The 20,262-nt window shown below is 37.6% G+C and overlaps 1 protein-coding gene across 3 annotated transcripts in view; it reads left to right on the top strand.

Moving 5' to 3' along the window:
* The window catches only part of CCDC138 (coiled-coil domain containing 138), a 96,514-nt gene that overhangs the window by 67,694 nt on the left and 8,558 nt on the right, over positions 1-20,262 (top strand). For all 3 annotated transcript variants that reach the window (XM_023190398.2, XM_023190397.2, XM_023190400.2), the window contains one exon: positions 5,626-5,802. In XM_023190398.2, the coding sequence (XP_023046166.1) occupies positions 5,626-5,802 (177 nt within the window). The remainder of the gene's footprint in view (positions 1-5,625; positions 5,803-20,262) is intronic.

Here is a 20,262-nt window from a genome sequence, read left to right as displayed (position 1 = left end):
TGACATCACAGTTCTGTCCCCCAGGATATAGGGCAGGACTCTCGCTGGGGAGGGTCTTAAGACCCACAATCAGAAAGTCCAGGAAAGATGAGAGTCCTGGCTTGGGCCAGGTGAAAGGAGGGCAGGAGAAGGTCAGAGACCTTCCCCTGAGGCCTCACACACCCAACATCATAACAAAAGACTAACGAGATGAAAACTTATGTGTGTATCATAACACCACAGATGCTAAGCTCTTTATACCTTATCTCTGAATACTGTTATCCTCATATTAGTGATGAGGTTTACAAAGGTAGATAATTGTTCCAAAACGATACAATCTGCATTTGACAGAGCCTAATTTAGCCTTTATCAATTGCTGAAGCCTACCTTCTGAAGCCTATTTTATGACTATGTAAGAGCGTGCACTTCCTGAGATAACCAAAGAAATAACACCTGTATAGCACTTACTATGTTATAGGCCGAGCACTTTATATATATGAACTCATTTAATCCTTACAGCAGTTCATGGATGTTCATATTGTTGTAATTTTACAAATGAGAAAATTGAGGCATACAAATGTTTAGCTTGCACACTTAGTATGTTATGCTCAATCTCTGAAATAAAATTTAACTGTAAGATGTAACTTCTTTTTTTTTTTTTGAGACGGAGTCTGGCTCTGTCTCCCGGGCTGGAGTGCAGTGGCCGGATCTCAGCTCACTGCAAGCTCCGCCTCCCAGGTTTACGCCATTCTCCTGCCTCAGCCTCCGGAGTAGCTGGGACTACAGGCGCCCGCCACCTCGCCCGGCTAGTTTTTTGTATTTTTTTAGTAGAGACGGGGTTTCACCGGGTTAGCCAGGATGGTCTCGATCTCCTGACCTCGTGATCCGCCCATCTCGGCCTCCCAAAGTGCTGGGATTACAGGCTTGAGCCACCGCGCCCGGCCAAGATGTAACTTCTTTATGGAAAGAAAGGAACACTTGTACACTGTTGGTGGGAGTGTAAATTAGTTCAGCCATTGTGGAAGACAGTGTGGGAATTCCTCAAAGACCTAAAGACGAATGCCATTCAATGCAGCAATCCCATTACTGGGTATATACCCAAAGGAATAGAAATTGTTCTATTATAGGGACACATGCATGCGTTATGTTCATTGCAGCACTATTCACAATAGCAAAGTCATGGAATCAACCCAAATGCCCATCAAAGATAACCTGGATAAAGAAAATGTGGTACATATACACTATGGAGTACTATGCAGCCATCAAAAAGAATGAGATCATGTCCTTTGCAGGGATGTGGATGGAGCTGGAGGCCGTTATCCTTAGCAGACTAATGCAGGAACAGAAAATCGAGTACCACATGTTCTCATTTATAAGTGGGAGCTAAATGATAAGAACACATGGATACATAAGAGGGAAACAGCACACACTGGGGCCTATAAGAGGGTGGGAGGAGGGACAGGATCAGGAAAAATAACTAATGAGTACTAGGCTTAATACCTGGGTGATGAAATAATCTGTACAACAAACCCCAATGACACAAGTTTACCTGTGTAACAAACCTGCACATGTACCCCTGAACTAAAAAAAAAAAGATACAATGTAACCATTACAGAAGTAAAATGATCAAATATAATGTGTCACTGAGAGGATATAGGCACAATTTTGTTTGTATCAAAGTTAATATTTTTGAAGTGCACTTTGCTCACAGACATCACCAAAATACATCATAACCTTTCATGAGATCTATTGCAAGAAATAATTGCAAAGGTAAAAATGTTCAAAGGTGTTAATATGCTGTTTGTAATAATGAGAAAAGATAAATAGCTGGTAGTCCCACAATCGGAAGAGTGAAGAAAATGAGCATCAGCCAAGTTCTTGGACTTTGCTGGCCTTGTTTTAGTCATTATACTTGATTGTTTCAAGTTTATTCCCTGCAATAACTATGACGTAGGTGGTGATGTCATTTTTATAGAAGAGCAAACTGAGGGGCCGTCTAATATAATTGACCCAGATTTTCTAGAAATATTGGGCCCTTAACCATAGTATCATGAGCATGGTGCAATATTATATGTCAGTAACAATGATAAGTATGGAGATATGGAAATCTATGCATATTTTAATTAATAAAACCTTCAATATGTTCCTACCACTGTAATCTAGAAATTGTTAAAAGAAGTTGTAGGAATTTTATCTGATAGAATTATTTGGTTTACTGATAGCTTTCTTCTTCTTTTTTTTTTTTTTTTTTTTGAGAGATGAGGTCTCTGTCACTCAGGCTGTAATGCAGTGGTGCAATCATAGCTCACCACAACCTTGAACTCCTGGGCTCAAGCAGTCCTCTTGCCTTAGGCTTCCAAGTAACTGGGACTACAGGCGTGCACTACGATGCCCAGCTAATTTTTTATTTGTAGAGATGAGCTCTTGCCGTGTTACCCAAGCTGGTCTCACACTCCTGGGCTGAAGCTATATTCCCACCTTGGCCCCTCAAAGCAGTGGAGTTACAGGCACGAGCCATCCCCAGCCAACTGTCTTCTATTTGCATATAAAATAATTTGCATATAAAATAATTTTGCATATAAAAATTTTGCATATAAAATATGCAACATATTTTATATATATAAATATATATATTTAAAATGTGTACATTAGGACTAGGACATTTGTCCTGTTCTACTTGGTACTTGACTCTTAAAGCAGATTTATGTGTTTTTAAATTGTGAACTTACACTTTAGGTCTAGAGAAATGTAGGGAATTGTTGCTGTTCTCAGTTAATAGGAAAGTTTGATTTGGTAGGAAGCCAGTATAATGTAGTAGTTACTTCAACTCTATAGTCAGACAACTAAGGTTTGAATCTTAGCTTCACTACTAGCTGTGTGATATTTGGAAGGTCTTTTTTGTTTGTTTTACTATTTTCACTACAATTATTTTTTAATGAGAGAATTGATGCAAAGGTTTAGCAAGTCTGGCATAAAGTCTTAAACTAGCTACTGTTGTTATCAGTAGACATTATTACTTATTATAAAACTTCTAAGAGTTGGTTTTACCTGAGACCAGAATTGAGGTCTGTTAGACTACATTAGTTGTCTGTCTATTCCTGCCTAATTAACTGCCAGACACTTCCTGACTTAGCTCAACCACCATTTTATTTACCAGCTCACAGTTCTTTGGGTTGGTAATTTGGGCTCAGCTCAGCTGGATATTTGGCTGGGCTGGGCTAGGTTCTGCTGTTCTTTGTTGGCGTCTCTCCAGGGCCCTGTTTATAGGTGAAGAGTATCTAGCTGAGCCTCAGGCTCCTAATTCACACAACATCATTTCTGCTACATTTTATTGGTTAAGTCACAAGGTTAGCCCAGATTCAAAGGGTGCGCAGTAGAGTTCACCTTTTGATGGGAGTTTCTGCAAAAGACTTTCTAATCATTTTAAAATTTGCCATATAAACAAAATAATGGAAAACCCTATTTCATACTGATTAAGATCAATAGTTTGAAGTTTGACTTTTGTTAGGGAATAAAAAGGTTACATTTGATTGCCAGGACACTGTTAAAAGACTCAGTAATACAACATTTATAAAAAGAAATCAACTTTGATATAATTGATAACTAAAATTTTAAAAATACTCTTTTAGAAGTTAAATTGGTCTTTTTAGAAAATCTGAAATACCCAATAAATTAAAATGAAGACAGAATTAAAATGAGGACATAATTTTGATTTATCCTTAAAAGATAAGGTCACTTGTGAAAAAGTAACCAAATAGTTTTTCTAATCCTCAAGGACAATTTTTTAAAGTTTGCAAACTTAATACCATATAGTAGTCAGCCCATTTTAAAAAACTGTAATAGTATTCAACCTGTTTAATCTTGTCAAATTATATACTAAGAATAATTTGTGTCAAATACAGTAGGTGGCACTGTGATAAAACTTTTGTTCCTGTAAAGAGTTGCGTTCAGGCTTCATCTGTGTATACTCTTCTACCTGTGGTGTTGCTAAAAAAAAAAAGGATATTTCTAAATAAGGCAAGTCTGAACAGAATGCAGCAACTTTGTTTAACTTAATACTCATTTATTTACAATTTTTTTTAAACCACAAAATTAAGTACAGTACTGTTAGTGTTCCTTGAACTAAATTCTACCAACGGTAAAAATGGAGTTCAGTATAATTGATCCAGAGGCACAGATCTTAATTTCTCAAAATAGTTTCATATGTATTCTCACTTCACATAAGTTACTCTAAACTTCTCATTCTTTATAACCAGGGTTTTAAATTATTTATTATGTAAGCTGAAACAGCAAAAAAGAAATGCAACATGAAGCTACAAAAGAGTACATTTTAATACGGTGATTCTGTTGTACTTTCAGTATTTCATGGTGCTCTTGAGTCTTCTCCTTTAAACAGAAATCTCAGTGTAAAAATTATTACTTGGATAGCATGAACAGTTTTTTATTCCTCTGAATAGCATTTTGTAAGGTGAGTTTTAGAAAACTTGATTATTGTACATTAAAAGCACAAGGTAAGACTGTTATAAGCATAGGGACTTGGGTTGTGTAGTGTACTGAAGTGTAATGATGCAACTATCTTACTACTGCATTTGCATTGATTCTGGTTAAGTTAGTGCTTCCCAGTCCTGGCATTGCAGGTTTCTCAGTCATCTGTGGGACATCTTTAAGAAGGTTTCAGGGATTCTGATTCAGGATTCGTCACAGCGCTGGCCTGGGTAAAATCTTGCTGCCATTTTTAATGGCAGATGTGTCATGAAAAGTGACACACCAGAGCATATTTCATCTTCTTGAAATTATCTTTGGTCTTTTGTTTCAGCTTTACTAGGAGATAGAAACCCTTATTTAAAATTCATTTAGCGTGTTTGTATAAATTACATTTTGAAGTAGGTAAACATTTAGGAAGCAGCAACAAAAAACATAGTCTTAGAAAGCTATTATAGAGATAGAAATACTAAGTTTTTGGAAACGTAGTTATCAAATATGGAAAATAAACATTTGTGATACTAATAAGCATTGTTTTTCTTCCTTAGTATTAAAAAATGCGGCTTATGGCCGGGCGCGGTGGCTCAAGCCTGTAATCCCAGCACTTTGGGAGGCCGAGACGGGTGGATCACAAGGTCAGGAGATCGAGACCATCCTGGCTAATACACGGTGAAACCCCGTCTCTACTAAAAAAATACAAAAAACTAGCCGGGCGAGGTGGCGGGCGCCTGTAGTCCCAGCTACTCGGGAGGCTGAAGCAGGAGAATGGTGGGAACCTGGGAGGCGGAGCTTGCAGTGAACTGAGATCCCGCCACAGTACTCCAGCCTGGGCAACAGAGCGAGACTCCACCTCAACAACAACAACAAAAAAATGCGGCTTATTTGTTATTTTGGTGTTAAAACATGAAAATTCTAAATGAAATTTACCCTGTCATAATGTCTCCTCTCTCCTTCCCCCTTCGAGTTCTGACAAACTAGTTAGAATCTAAATTTAGACTGTGATCTCTTATTTAATTTTTGTTTCTCTTTTAAGTTAAAGTGATCTCTTATTTAATTTTTGTTTCTCTTTTAAGTTAAAGTAACGACATTGCTTTTTTACCTTCTGTTTCTGATTGCCACCTAGACTAGCAAAACTGCAGTTGATTGTACATTACTATTTTCCAGCTGATTACCTGGCTCAGGCATTTGATTCTCTTTGTTTGGACTTGAAGACAGAAGAAGGAAAAACCTTGTTTTTGGAGTATCAAGCTGTTCCAGTAATATTAAGTCATCTAAGAATATCCAGTAAAGGACTCCTGTCTAATGTTATTGACAGTTTGCTCCAGATGACGGTGGAATCTAGTAAGTTTTTAAGTTCTATATGTGTAAAGAAAGCAGGATGATTTTTCTGTCTTCATCTTGTCTGCAGGTATAACTCCACATATCAGATACTATTGCTTTTTTTTTTTTTTTTTTTTTTTTGAGACAGAGTCTTGCTTTGTCACCAAGTTGGAGTGCAGTGGCACAATCTCAGCTCACTGCAACCTCCAACTCCCTGGTTCAAGCAATTCTCCTGCCTCAGCCTCCTGAGTAGCTGGAATTACAGGCACACGCCACCACGCCCAGCTAATTTTTGTATTTTTAGTAGAAATGGGGTTTCACCATGTTGGCCAGGATGGTCTCTATCTTCTGACCTCGGGATCCCCCAGCCTCGGCCTCCTGAAGTACTAGGATTACAGGCATGAGCCACCACGCCCAGAGTATTGCATTTTTAAATGCTTAAGAATATTTTTGATGCTATTTAATTGAGTCATTAATAATATCACTAAAAAATTAGGTAACTTCTCCAGGGACTCCCCAGCTAAACACAAGTAGAACTGAGACTTAAAGCCAGATCTCTGACTCTAGACATAAGGCTTATTCTACCGAAGCACTGTAACTGGGTTTTCCAAGTTTATTTTCTTCTTCTGTCCCAAAATGTCCTATATTGTCTGATATGTTTTATCAACGTTTTTAGCTATTTGTAACTGTTAAAATACTGGACTTATAGTTGATGACTAGCTACCTAGATTAGTAATTGTGGAGTTTTGTATTTCGGTTTACTAATGTGAGGAGTAGAATGAAAAGTGAAAAGTTAGTGAACTGAGGGATCTAGTATTACTTCAGTGCCTAGATTCCCAACTTGTTTCACAGGGATTTTTCTTTTAATGAGAAAAACAAAAATCATACCAGATGCAAATGTCTGTTCATTAGAAACAAATCTTTCTGAATATGACAGAGATGACATCTTTCTCATTGTCAAAGGAAAATGAAATATAATTTTATGAAATAGTTGACCTGCTTGGGTGAAATGACAATTGTGGTACTGCAAATGCAAATTTGAAAAAATTCTATTAGATGAGATAGTCAACAGTCATTCACATTTGTTTACCATTGTTCAGGTTACTCTCAAATTCAGCCGGGTGCAGTGGCTCATGCCTGTAATCCTAGCACTTTGGGAGGCCGAGGTGGGCAGATCACTGGAGGTCAGGAGTTCAAGGCCAACCTGGCCAACATGTTGAAATCCTGTCTCTACTAAAAATACAAGAATTAGCCAGGCATGGTGGTGTGCGCCTGTAATGCCAGCTACTCAGGACGCTGAGGCAGAAGAATCGCTTGAACCCAGGAGGTGGTGGTTGCAGTGAGCCAAGATTTTGCCACAGTATGCCAGCCTGGGTGACAGAGCAAGTGTCTGTCTCAAAAAAAAACCAAAAAAACAGCAACGCTGTGCCCTTCTTGTTCAAATCAATAAGCAGTATCTGATGGTGATCACTACTAAAGCCATATTGTTTTTCAGTGATGCGAAAAATTTGGAAGTTTGGAAATGGGTGAATCTTTGATGATGTCTGTCTGAAGAGCATATACTTGCTTGAATTTTAATGTAAATTCAGTGCCTGTTGGTCAGCTGGTACAATTTATTAGAGGGATGAAAGATTGATCAAAGTGTAGCAAATACTTCTTTAGCTGTTGGTTTTTCGTGTTTGTAGGTTTGAGATTGGAAACCCCTTTTACCATGTATTTAATTTTCTCATGCTATTTTTTTCTTTTTTTTTAAATTTTAGATTTAGGGAGTACATATGCAGGTGTGTTACATGGCTTTATTGTGTGATGCTGAGGTTTGGGCTTCAGCTGAACTCGTCACTTAGGATAATGGCATCCAGCTGCATCCATGTTGCTACAAAGAACATTATTTCATTCTTTTTTCATGGTTGCATGGTATTCCATGGTGTATATGTACCACATTTTCTTTATCTGATCCACCATTGATGGGCACTTAGGTTGATTGCACATCTTTGCTATTTTGAATACAGCTGCTGTAATAAGCATGTGAGTGCCGGTATCTTTTTGGTAGAACAATTTCATTTCCTTTGGGTATATACCCAGTAGTAGGATTGCTGAATCGAATGGTAGTTCTATTTGACTTTTTAATAATAGCCGTTCTGACTAGTGTGAGATGGCATCTCATTGTGGTTTTGGTTTGCATTTCTCTGATGATTAGTGATGTTGAACATTTTTTAATATATTTATTGGCCACTTGTATGTCTTCTTTTGAGAAGTATCTGTTCATGTCCTTTGCCCACTTTTTAAGGGGGTTGCTTTTTCTTGTTGATTTGTTTGAGCTCCTTGTAGATTCTGGATATTAGTCCTTTGCTGGATGCAGAGTCTGCAAATATTTTCTCCCATTCTGTAGGTTGTCTGTTTACTCTGTTGATAGTTTCTTTTGCTGCGCAGAAGCTCTTTATTTTAATTAAGTCCCAATTGTCAATTTTTACTTTTATTGCATTTGCTTTTGAGGACTTAAATTTTTCGCCTAGGCCAATGTCCAGAAGAGTATTTCCTAGATTTTCTTCTAGGATTTTAATAATTTGACATCTTTCATTTAAGTCTTTGTTCCATCTTGGGTTAATTTTTGTGTATTGTGATTTTCTTTGTTGAAAATCAGTTGGTTGTAGGTATGTGACTTTGTTTCTGGTTTCTCTGTTCTGTTCCATTGGTCTATGTGTATCTTTATGTACCAGTACCATGGTGTTCGGTTACTATAGCCTTGTAGTATAGTTTGAAGTCAGATAACAGGATGCTTCCAGCTTTGTTCTTTTTGCTTAAGATTGTTTTGGCTATTTGGGCTCTTTCTTGGTTCCATATGAATTTTCAAAATTTTTTTTCTAATTCTGTGAAGAATTATGTTGGTAATTTGATAGGAATTGTGTTGAATCCATAGATTGCTTTAGGCAATATAACCATTTAAATGATCTTAATTCTTCCAATCCATGAGCGTGGAATGTTTTTCCATCTGTTTATGTCATCTGTGATTTCCTTTAGTAGTGTTTTATAGTTCTCCTTGTAGAGATATTTCACCTTCCTGGTTAGATGTATTCCTAAGCATCTTGTGTGTGTGTGTGGCTGTTGTAAATAGGATTGCGCTTTTGATTTGGTTTTCAGCTTGAATGTTACTGGTGTGTAGAAATGCTTCTGATTTTTTTTTCTTAAATACGTTGTTTTGATGTAAGCTACTGATTTTGTACATTGAATTTGTACCTTCAAACTTCACTGAAGTCATGTTTCAGGTCTGGGAGTCTTTTGGCAGGATCTTTAGGGTTTTCTAGATAGAGAACCCTGTTAGTGAACAGAGATAACTTGTCTTCCTCTTTGGATGCCTTTTCTTTCTTTCTCTTGGCTGATTGCTCTTGCTAGGACTTTAGTATTTTGTTGTAGGAGTCGTGAAAGTGGACATACCTGTTTTGCTCTAAATTTTAGGGGAAACCCTTTTAACTTTTCCCCATTAAATATGATATTGACTGTAGTTTAGTCATAGATGACTCTGATTGTTTCAGTGCCTAGTTTGTTGAGGGTTTTCTTTTTATCCTAAAGGGATCTTGGATTTTATCTAACGTTTTTTTCTGCATCTATTGATAAGATCATATGGTTTTTGTTTTTAATTCTCTTTTTACATTTACTGATTTATGTATATTGAATCATCCTTGCATCTGAGGAATACAGTCCACTTGATCGTGGTGGATTACCTTTTTGATGTGCTACTAGGTTCCGTTTGCCAGTATTTTGTTGAGGATTTTTGCTTCTGTGTTGATCAGGGATATTGGCCTATAGTTTTCTACTTTTGTTGTGTGTTTGCCAGATTTTGGCATCAGGATGATACTGGGTTTTGGAATGAGTTAGGGAGGAGTCCCTCCTCCTCGATATATTGGAAATAGTTTCAGTAGAATTGGTATCAGCTCTTACTTTGTTCATCTCATAGAATTTGGCTGTGAATCCATCGGTCCAGGACCTTTTTTTAAATTTATTTTGGTTGGTAAGGTAAGGGTTTTATGACTGATTCAATTTTGGAGCTCGATACTGGTCTGTTCAGGGTTTCAATTTCCTCCTGATTCTATCTTGGGAGGTTGTATATTTCTGGGTAATTATCCATTTCCTCTAGATTTTCTAGTTTATGTGCATAGAGATGTTCATAGCAGTCTCCGAGGATTTTTTTAAAATTTATTTCTGTGGGATTAGTTGTAATGTCACCTTTGTCATTTCTGGTTGTGCTTATTTGGATCGTCTCTCTTTTTTTCTTTGTTAATCTAGCTAGTGGTTTATTGATCTTGTTTATCCTTTCAAAAAACCACTTTTTCATTTCGTCGATCATTGTAAAGTTCTTTTACTCTCAACTTCATTTACTTCTGCTCTGTTTTTATTATTTCTTCAGCTAGCTTTGGATTTAATTTGTTCTTGTTTTTCTGTTACTTGTAGGTGTGACATTAGGTTGTTGATTTGAGATTTTTCTTTTTTATGTAGACATTTAGCACTATAACCTTTCTTCCTTTTTTTTTTTCTTTGAGATGGAGTCTTGCTCTGTCAGCCAGGCTGGAGTGCAGTGGCACAATCTCAGCTCACTGCATCCTCCCCCTCCTGGGTTCAAGCTATTCTTCTGCCTCAGCCTCCTGAGTAGCTGGGACTACAGGCGCACACTGCCACACCCAGCTAATTTTCATATCTTTAGTAGAGTTGGGGTTTCACCATATTGGCCAGGCTGGTCTCAAACTCCTGACCTCCAGTGATCTGCCCACCTCAGCCTCCCAAAGTGCTGGGATTACAGATGTGAGCCACCGCGCCTGGCCTAAACTTTCTTCTTCACACTGTTTTTACTGCATCCTAGAGGTTTTAGTATGTTATATCTTGATTTTCATGGTTTCAAAGAATTTTTTTATTTCTGCCTTAATTTTGTTGTTTACCCAAAAGTCATCCGGGAGTAAGTTCTTTAGTTTTCATGTGTTTGCATGTTTTTGAGAGTTCCTCTTTGTATTGATTTCTATTTTTATTCCACTATGGCCCAAGAGGATTCTTGGAATGATTTCAGTTTTTTATTTGTTTGTTTGTTTTTTTGATTTGTTGAGACTTTACTGAGCATGTGGTCAATCGTAGGGTATGTTTCACATGCAGATGAGAAGAATATATGGTCTGTGGTTGTGGGAATGACCCGTGCCACTTAATTAAAGGAAAAAGTTGCTGCAAAAGAAATCTCGATGGAATTTATTTGCAAATGGGTTATCTTACCTTACTAAATGGGCATTGCTGACCAGCCTTGTGAGTTGCGATGTTTCAAAGCATTGTGTTTACAGTGCTCTAGGGAGTGCAGAGCTCCCTCAGGAGTCTTCACAGGCTGGGAGGTGGTGTCATTAGGCCTAACTCCAAGTGCCTGTGACTGGTTCCCATTGCATATAATGGGGGATTTTGGATTTTCAGATTAGGGATGCTCAACCTGTATAATGTGGTGATTACAGTTAATAATATTACATACTTGAAAATTGCTAACAGAGTACATTTTAAATGTTACCACCACAACAAAGCAAATATGTGAGGTAATGGATATGTTATTTAGCCTGATTTAGCCATTCCGCAATGTCTACATACTACATGATATTGAAATATATTGTACATGGTAAAGATATATAATTTTCATTTAATTAAAAAACCAACAAATATCCCAGAAAAATATATCTTCGCTATCAAAAGATACATAACAATTTTGTGTCTTTTTTCTACAGACGGTTTTCTTGATGTTGGCCACCTTTTCTTTTTTTTACATGGTTAGATACTAGTGCATATACAGTTGCATATTTGCAAGTAGGCTATGTTTATCTGTTTAAAATGCAAGAAAATCCTAGGAAATATTACAAGGACATACTTGAGTTGTTCTGTTTAAATTCTTTGTGTCAATTTGGGTAAAAAATAATAAAGATAACAAAGAATCATCAAAAACTTTGTACTATACTCCAGGCATTAAACTTGTTCTGCAAATCCAGAACTTACTTCTGAACATACCCATGTTGTTTAGTTGCAATATTAGGTTGTTAATTTGAGATCTTTCTATCTGATGCAGGTACTATTTTTAATTGACAAGTTTTTATTGATATAAACAACATAACTTCTTCCCTTTTTGCTGTTTTAAATTTATTCAATCATTCTATTATGTTTTTTATTATTTAGGAGATTAAAGGAAGGATAATTTCAATGAAATTTTAGATGCAATATTTCTAACAAAGCACCAACCTAATCCTACATACATATAATCTGTTTCCTCAGTTACAAGCTTTCACATGGAAAAATTCCCTTTAGGAAATACAATGGGAAGGTTTATTTTTAATAACTGAGTAATATACAACTGTAGCAAATGCTGTGCTGTACTTTAGATGTGTAGTGTTTTCAAGAAACATTAGAGAAGGCAGTGTAGCGGAAGCAGAGGTAGTGAGGGCAGAGAAGTAGAAGAATCAGGAAACAAGCTGGGTTGCTCATTGGGAAGAGCGTTGTTGGGCATCATCAAGACTTGGGGATTTTTAGGTAGTAAAACTCCTAGATCTTTTTCTTTCTATTCTGGTTTGTTGACTTTAATTAAGTGAGGAGCTTTTTAATATATTTCTACATAACCTTTGTTTTTAATTATTGCTTAATATTTCATTATGTTTATCATCATTTATTATTTATTAAGGCAATTGAGTTTTATGAAATTGGATAAGAAAATTGATTCATTGGCATTCTTTCCCAGCACAAAAGAGCTTTGAAGTTGTTCTTGGTCAGCCACTTCAGGGATATGTGGCACAGGGACCTAATGAACTAACAGTTCCTTCTGTAACTTCTGAAGTCTACTTAAGAGTCAATTAATGAGCGCTTGTAGCCATATATTTGCTACTGGCCTCTGAATGTTGCCAGATTTACAGCTCTATTAAAAGTTACATAATCAGTTTAATGATGGTTTGCATCCCCTTGTTTGACACTGTTAACAAAATCTGTTTCTAAGATAAAAGGCTGGTCTTTCTTGTGTGTAACACTAGATAATAGATGATGCGTTACACTAGTGTGTAACACTAGTGAGCCCTTTTTGGTCAACTTTTAAGTTTGTGTTATGTAGCATATTTTGAAGAAACCCATTCTAATATTTTGTGGAAAAAAAACAAAACATTGCATATGATGGGGGATAAAATCTAACCCACCAATTAGTGTGGTAGAAAAAGCTAAGAAAGCGAATAATTAAATATCCAGATGATGAGCACACTTTTTTTTTTTTTTTTTAAAGATTAAAGTTCTGTAGCTATTTAACTTAGGGAATTATTATTATTATTATTATTATTATTATTATTATTTTTATTTCTTTCTTTATTTTTTTTGAGATGGAGTCTGGCTCTGTCGCCCAGGCTGGAGTGCGGTGGCCGGATCTCAGCTCACTGCAAGCTCCGCCTCCCAGGTTTACGCTATTCTCCTGGCTCCGCCTCCCAAGTAGCTGGGACTACAGGCGCCTGCCTCGTCGCCCGGCTAGTTTTTTGTGTTCTTTAGTAGAGACGGGGTTTCACCATATTAGCCAGGATGGTCTTGATCTCCTGACCTTGTGATCCGCCCGTCTCGGCCTCCCAAAGTGCTGGGATTACAGGCTTGAGCCACCGCGCCCAGCCTAGGGAATTATTTTTAACAAAATTGTGTTTATTGTTTAAAAGGTAACACATTCAAGGCCAGGTGTGATGGCCTATGCCTGTAATCCCAGCACTTTGGGAGGCTTAGGAGGAAGGACTGCTTGATCCCAGGGGTTTGAGACCAGCCTGGGCAACATAGTAAGGCCCATCTCTACAAAAAAATTTAAAAATTGGCCAGACACGGTGGCTCATGCCTGTAATCCCAGCACTTTGGGAGACTAAGGCGGGCAGATCACAAGGTCAGGAGATTGAAACCAGCCTGGCTAACATGGTGAAGCCCCATCTCTACTAAAAATACAAAAAGTTAGCCAGGCGTGGTGGCACACACCTGTAGTCTCAGCTACTCGGGAGGCTGAGGCAGGAGAATCACTTGTACCCAGGAGGTGGAGGTTGTAGTGAGCTGAGAATGTGCTACTGCACTCCAGCCTGGGCAACAGAGCGAGACTCCGTCTCAAAAAAAAAAAAAAAAAAAAAAATTAGCTTGGCATAATGGTGTGTACTTGCAGTCCCACCTACTTGGGAGGCTTTGGTGGGAGAATTGCTTGAGCCCTGGAGTTCAAGGTTGTACTGAGCTATTAACATGCCACTGCACACCAGCCTGGGCAAGAGTGAGGCCCTGTTTTAAGAAAATAAATAAATTTCACATTCATATATCTCATAATTTCAAAAGTACAAAAGTGAGAAGTCTACTTTCAGTTACTGTTTCCCTCCCTGGAGGGAACAACTGCAGACACACATACACACACAAATACATACTCATTTTTACTTTTTCCTTTTTATCACAGGAATGCTACTAAGTTTTATATATATTATGTATATGATATGTAATGTTTGTTATTGTCAGCTTTATATCTTAAAGATCTTATATAAATGCATAATTTCTTCAATTAAAATTCATTCATTTAAGCAGACCACCATTGATGGATATTTTGGCTGTTTCTAGTCTTTGGCTAATATAAACAGTGCTTCTGTGAATAACTGTATACAAAACTTAAGTGTGTACATGTGGGAGCTTATTTGGCAGTAGTGATTTTGAATTCTCTGTCAGTTAATTGATGTATCTCCATTTCATTAAGTCAGTTTCTAGAGATTCATTTCTTTGTCTTTTGGGGAAAATATTTCCCTGTTTCTTCTTTTTCCTTGACATTCTCTGTTGATGTTTTTCTGCCATAGACAAAATAGTTACCTCTCTTAGTCTTCATGGACTGGACTCATTCTGGAGAAGACTCTCCCAAATCAGCCCTGACAGAAATTCTGGGATCTTTCATACCTTCCTGCCAGTCCTATCCACTTTCTTTGTTCTCAGTAGTCCCTAGGCATCTAGAATATTTCAGGTCCCTTCAGCTTCTGAGACCATGGAGACTGAAGCCATTTCCTCAGGCAGTCGCCATTTAAGGTGAGTGGTTGAACACATGGTACTCCCCTATCCATTCCCAGGTAGAAGCTAAAGAGCTGGGATTTTTGCCTGCTTACTCCATGATGAGCCAGAGGTAGAGGGTGGGGTGGCTATGGTGACCAATACCCCAAGTTGCTATGAGTGGCCAGAGTTTGTTGGGTTCTGTCAGTGCTCCAAGACAGGGCAGACATAGACCAGTTTTCTGGGTAGTTCCTAGAAAACTTTGGACATTAGACACATAGGGTACCTCTTTCTCTTCCTGGGGAGAAGCTAGGAGCTGGGGGATCTTGTTCCTGTCATATGGAGCTGTGCCAGAGGATTATGGTTTATAGAGGATTATAGTATGGTATCTGAATTGACTTACTGGCTTTGATGTGACTGGTTTCACACTTACTGGGATGCAGGAGCCTCTTAAAGTTGCTGGATTTCACAGAAAGGGAATTTGGCCATGGGGATTGTTGTGGAATCAGTTTGCTTGTTGGAAGAAGGAAGGTCCAGGAGTCCTCTTCTGCCATCTTGATGATGTCATCCCTTCTGCCTCCCTTTTATAAGGATACTTGTGATTGTAGTTAGACCCAATAAAACGATCCAGGATCATCACCTCCATCTCAGGATCTCTAATTTAATCACATCTGCAAAGCCTTTATCTTATAAGCTAACATTCACAGGTTCCCATGACGGAGATATGGACATCTTTTGGGGGAACCATCATTCAGCCTACCACACTAGTCCTTCATTTTTCTCTCCTCATCAGTTTGAGAATTGTCTTGGTACCAGTTTGCATGTGTATCTGCTGCATTTAGGGTATTCCATGTACAGGTACAAGCATTTGACTGCTTCATTATGTCTTACAGTGCAGTTATCCTCAAGTATTGACACATTGAAATGATTAAAATAGGCCAGGCGCGGGGCTCATGCCTGTAATCCCAGCACTTTGGGAGGCCGAGGCAGGTGGATCACGAGGTCAGGGGTTTGAGACCAGCCCGGCCAAGATGGTAAAACCCTGTCTCCACTAAAAATACAAAAATTAGCTGGATGCGGTGACGGGCGCCTGTAATCCCAGTTACTCGGGAGACTGAGGCAGGAGAATTGCTTGAACCTGGGAGGCAGAGGTTGTAGTGAGCTGAGATCGTGCCACTGCACTGCAGCCTGGGCGACAGAGTAAGACTGTCTGGAAAAAAAAAAAAAAAGAAGAAGAAATGATTAAAATATTACCTTCTTATAAATTCCCTTTTCCTCCCCTGTATTATAAATAGTGCATTATATTGATTAAAAAGATACATGTAAATAGATTATATTGTTATATTGTTTATGGTTATTTTTAGGATAATTAAAGGGGAATTATATTTATTATGAAAAGATTCTACTGAGTCACTGGGTTGAGAACTGTTCCACTAGCTCAGCTATGTTTTTATATATATGTATAATTTATATAAATAGATAGGAAACCTAGGGCTCTGAGAAATTAAGTGACTTATTTAATGTTACAGGGCTAGGGCCAAGGCAGTGATGAGAGGAATAACTAAGTCTTTTAGAAGAATAAGAGGTAGACCCAAGAGAGAAGCTCCCTGCTGGAAGCTAGGACTCCAGAACTGAGAGATTCCAGAGTGGGAATTACTGGCAGCACTAAGAAAAAAATAAAAGTCTTGAAATTCTCTCAGGAATGAGAAGTAGAAGGAACAACGTGCTTCAAAACTGGGAAAATGGCAGACTAGGAGTTTACTTGGGGAGTTGTTAGTTATGAATATGGATTACCCTGCTCCAAGAGCACCTTTGTCCCTGGACTAGCACCACTCCCCAAGCCTTTGGCAAGTTCCTACTCATCTTTCAAGAAATAGCTCATCTTTAGTGCATTTCACAACATTCCTCCTTCCAAAAAGGAAAGAGGGTGGACTTGAAGAAAATACTGAAGAGGAAAATTCATTTGGGTGTTTTTCAAAGACTACCTAAGTCTATTCATACTATTGCTTTTTTTTTTTTCTTTTTAAATTTTTATTGACCCTTATCCAGTTGGAGGGACGGGCAACTGAAGGTTTTTGGTTGGTATTGAATGTTGCTGTTATGTTCCAGCTTTTGAGTCATCAGAACTGGAATGAAAGCCTTACTAACTAAACATCATACATTCTTTGTCCCGTGTAATAAATAGCATGTTACTGAGAACTGAGGTGAATTTTCTTTAAAAAATAATTTTATTCTGATTACTCTTGCCTTAGAATTCTGAAAAGATTAAAATAGCTGTTATCTGAGGAACTTGGATTCTGAGCATTTAAACTGGAAAAATGTTCTAGTCAGTTATCAACAGGCTGATGACTAACATATGTGGACATAATCATTACCAAAGAGTGTGCTGACTTGTTGACAGCATGTACTTTTAAAAAATGTACAACCGCTGTAGGAAATGTTGGCAGATAAATAATTCTCTTGAGAGATGTCAGTATTGACTTTTAAATTAATACAAATTACATTTATTTTCTTAAGTTACCCGCAATAGATTTTTGTCAGATATCATATTAGTGTAGTATTGGTGCAGGGAGTCTGTGGTGCCCCTTTTTCCTTATTACTGAAAGTAACTTGTAGCTGAGAGTGGTTGTGTCTTCAGGTAATCTTTCTCAAATTGAAGATGTAAATACTTTCCACCAAGTTTATTAACTATAAATTTATGTAAAATATTGTGACTCAACAAAAGCACTGAAAAAATTGTTTCAAGAAATAACTTAGATCCTTGCAGCAGAGACTGTGGCTTGGCTCCCTCATCATGATTCCCACCTCTTTCTACCTCACCTGCCTCTCTTCTAGAGACTATAACACCTAAAAACTTTCTCCTCCAGCCTTTCATTGCTGGCAGGGTAGCTACATCTTTGACACACTTGAGGCCAGCCAGTAAGATGGAAACTAGAAGTCTGCTGAGAGTTTCTGAGAAACCTTTTGCTTTTCTTCTGAAGAAGAACAGATATAATTGGCACTCGTTCCCATACTGTCCTTCTTTTTTGCTTTGTTGTATGGAACCTTTGACCATGACACATAAAAACAAATACTAAGGATATTTTCATGAGAAAACTTGAATAAGAAAAAAAAGCTAAGGATTTTGAGGCAGAAACAAAGAATCAGGGTTTCTGATGACATTGTCTTGCACCTGAATTGGTTCCATGAAGTGCCTACCTTTTATGAAAGAAAAAAATGAAATTTTTTTCTATTTGATTAAGCTATAAGTTGGATTTTCTCTACATTCCCAGCTGAATTAACACAGACTTTATTTCATACTTAGAATGGGTTTTATTTTACTTTATAAAAATTTTGTTTCCTTAAAGAAAAATTTTTTTCATAGTATTATACATGCTCAAGCAGAGCAAAATCCAAACATTAGCAAAATGGCTGACTAGGATGTTGCAGGTGCTTGTTTCCCCACAGAAACATCAAATAAATAGCTACAGACTGACTAAAATAACTTTGTAGGAACTATGGAAACCAGTCAGAGATCTGTAGCAACCCTGCAAATGCCCAATCAAGAAAAAGCCACATGCAAAATGATAGGAAATTCTGTGATAATTTTACTCACCCTTACCCTACTCTGTCTCTGGCACAGTGCAGCACAGAGAGAAGTAAATGGCGCAGTTCTCCATTCCCTTCCTCAGGAGAGAAGGATTTGAGCAGAACTAGTATGAAGCATTCTTGCCTATCAGTGGGTTACCCAAGAGACTGATTGCAGACTCGCCTTGTTCAAAGCACATACAGGGAATGTGGCATGGTTTGAGTGTCAGGCTGATGGCCAAGAAAAGCAGTGATGGGCACTATAGCACATGAAAACTACAGGGAGACCACAGACCTGTGGATGTGTGGGAGGAAGGTTATGCACAGAGGAATACCATACAACATCTAAGGCCTTGAGAAGAAGCTTGGGTGAGATTCTGGGAAATTAAGACGTTTACAGGCAGCCAGAGGAAACAAGAGAAAAAAAAATACAGAAAGTACACACAGGTCCAGACAGGATGCATGCCCAGAAAAGACCTGAGATGACCTTAAGCACACTCCCTGCACCGTTCCCAGGGCTCAGGGGCTTGATAAGTAGTGAAGGTCTTTCATGTCAGTCTTCAAAGGCTGGGAGGGGTGGTTTTTTCAAATGTCAGATTTTCAGCAAACAATCATAGAACGTGCAAAGAAAGGGTGAAACCTGGCCCATCCAAAGGAACAAAATAAATCTTCAGAAACTATCCTGTAAAGACACACAAATTAATTGGATTTGCTCAGAAAAGACTTTAAAACAACTATCTTAAATATGCTCAATGAGCTAATGAGAAATAATGAAATCAGGAAAATGATACATGAACAAAATTTCTATCAACAAAGAAATAGAAATTATTTAAAAGAACCAAATTCTGGAACAGGAAAATACAGTAGCTGAATTGAAAATTTTACTAGAAGGATTCAACAGCAGACTTGAACAGGCAAAAGAAAGAATCAGTGATCTTGAAGGCAAGTTATTTGAAATGATCAAGTCCGAGGAGCAAAATCAGAGAAAAAAGAAAAGTGAACAGAGTCTGAAGGACTTAGGCAGTACCATCAGGCAGACCAATTGATGCACTGCTAGAGTCCAGAAAGAGAAAAAAGAGAAAGGGTGGAGAGATAATTTATGGAAATAATAGTTGGAAACTTACCAAATTTGAGGAAAGAGACAGCTCTACAAATCAGAGAAACTCAAGGAATCCACGTTTGATAAACCCAGAGTCTGACATCAAGACACATTATCATGAAACTGTCAAAAGTGAAAAAGAGTATCTGGAAAGCAGCAAAGGTAAATGTGGTATGTACATATGGTAGAATATTATTCAGTCTAAGAAAGAAATGAAATTCTGATACATGCTACAAAATGGATGAACCTGGAAGACATTATGCTAAATGAAACAAGCCAGGCACAAAAGGATATATCTTGTGTGATTCCTTTTACATGAGGTGCCTGGAGTAGAGAAATAAGTAGATTGGTGATTGTCAGGTGTTGGACAAGAGGGAAATGGAAAAATCGAAGTTATTGTTTAATGTGTGCAGTTTCAGAGGAAGATGGAAAAAGCTCTGGAGGTGGATGTTTGCACAGTAATGTGGATTTACTTAATACCACAGAACTGAACACTTAAGAATGGTTAAAATGATAAGTGTTATGCATATTTAACACCAATTTAAAGAATGAATATAAATAAACTTTTAGAACTCAAAAAATTCAAATGAACCTCATTATTTGGAAATAGTCGTCATTAATGTTAGGTGAACATTATTTTAGACACATTCCTGTGGTTGCGTTCACATGAACGGATAGATGGATGGATAGAAGGAAATACTTTCACAGAAATGGCATGCATTATACATGTTATTTAATGAAATAATATTCAACAGGAAAAATAAAATGGATTTGAGTCATAAATTTTTTTTTTTTTTTTT

Source organism: Piliocolobus tephrosceles, chromosome 15 (genome assembly GCF_002776525.5).
Source record: "Piliocolobus tephrosceles isolate RC106 chromosome 15, ASM277652v3, whole genome shotgun sequence".
In the NCBI taxonomy this organism is placed as follows: Eukaryota; Metazoa; Chordata; class Mammalia; order Primates; family Cercopithecidae; genus Piliocolobus; species Piliocolobus tephrosceles.
Note: the sequence above shows the minus strand (reverse complement) of the source record. Positions and strands in the feature narration are given on the sequence as shown.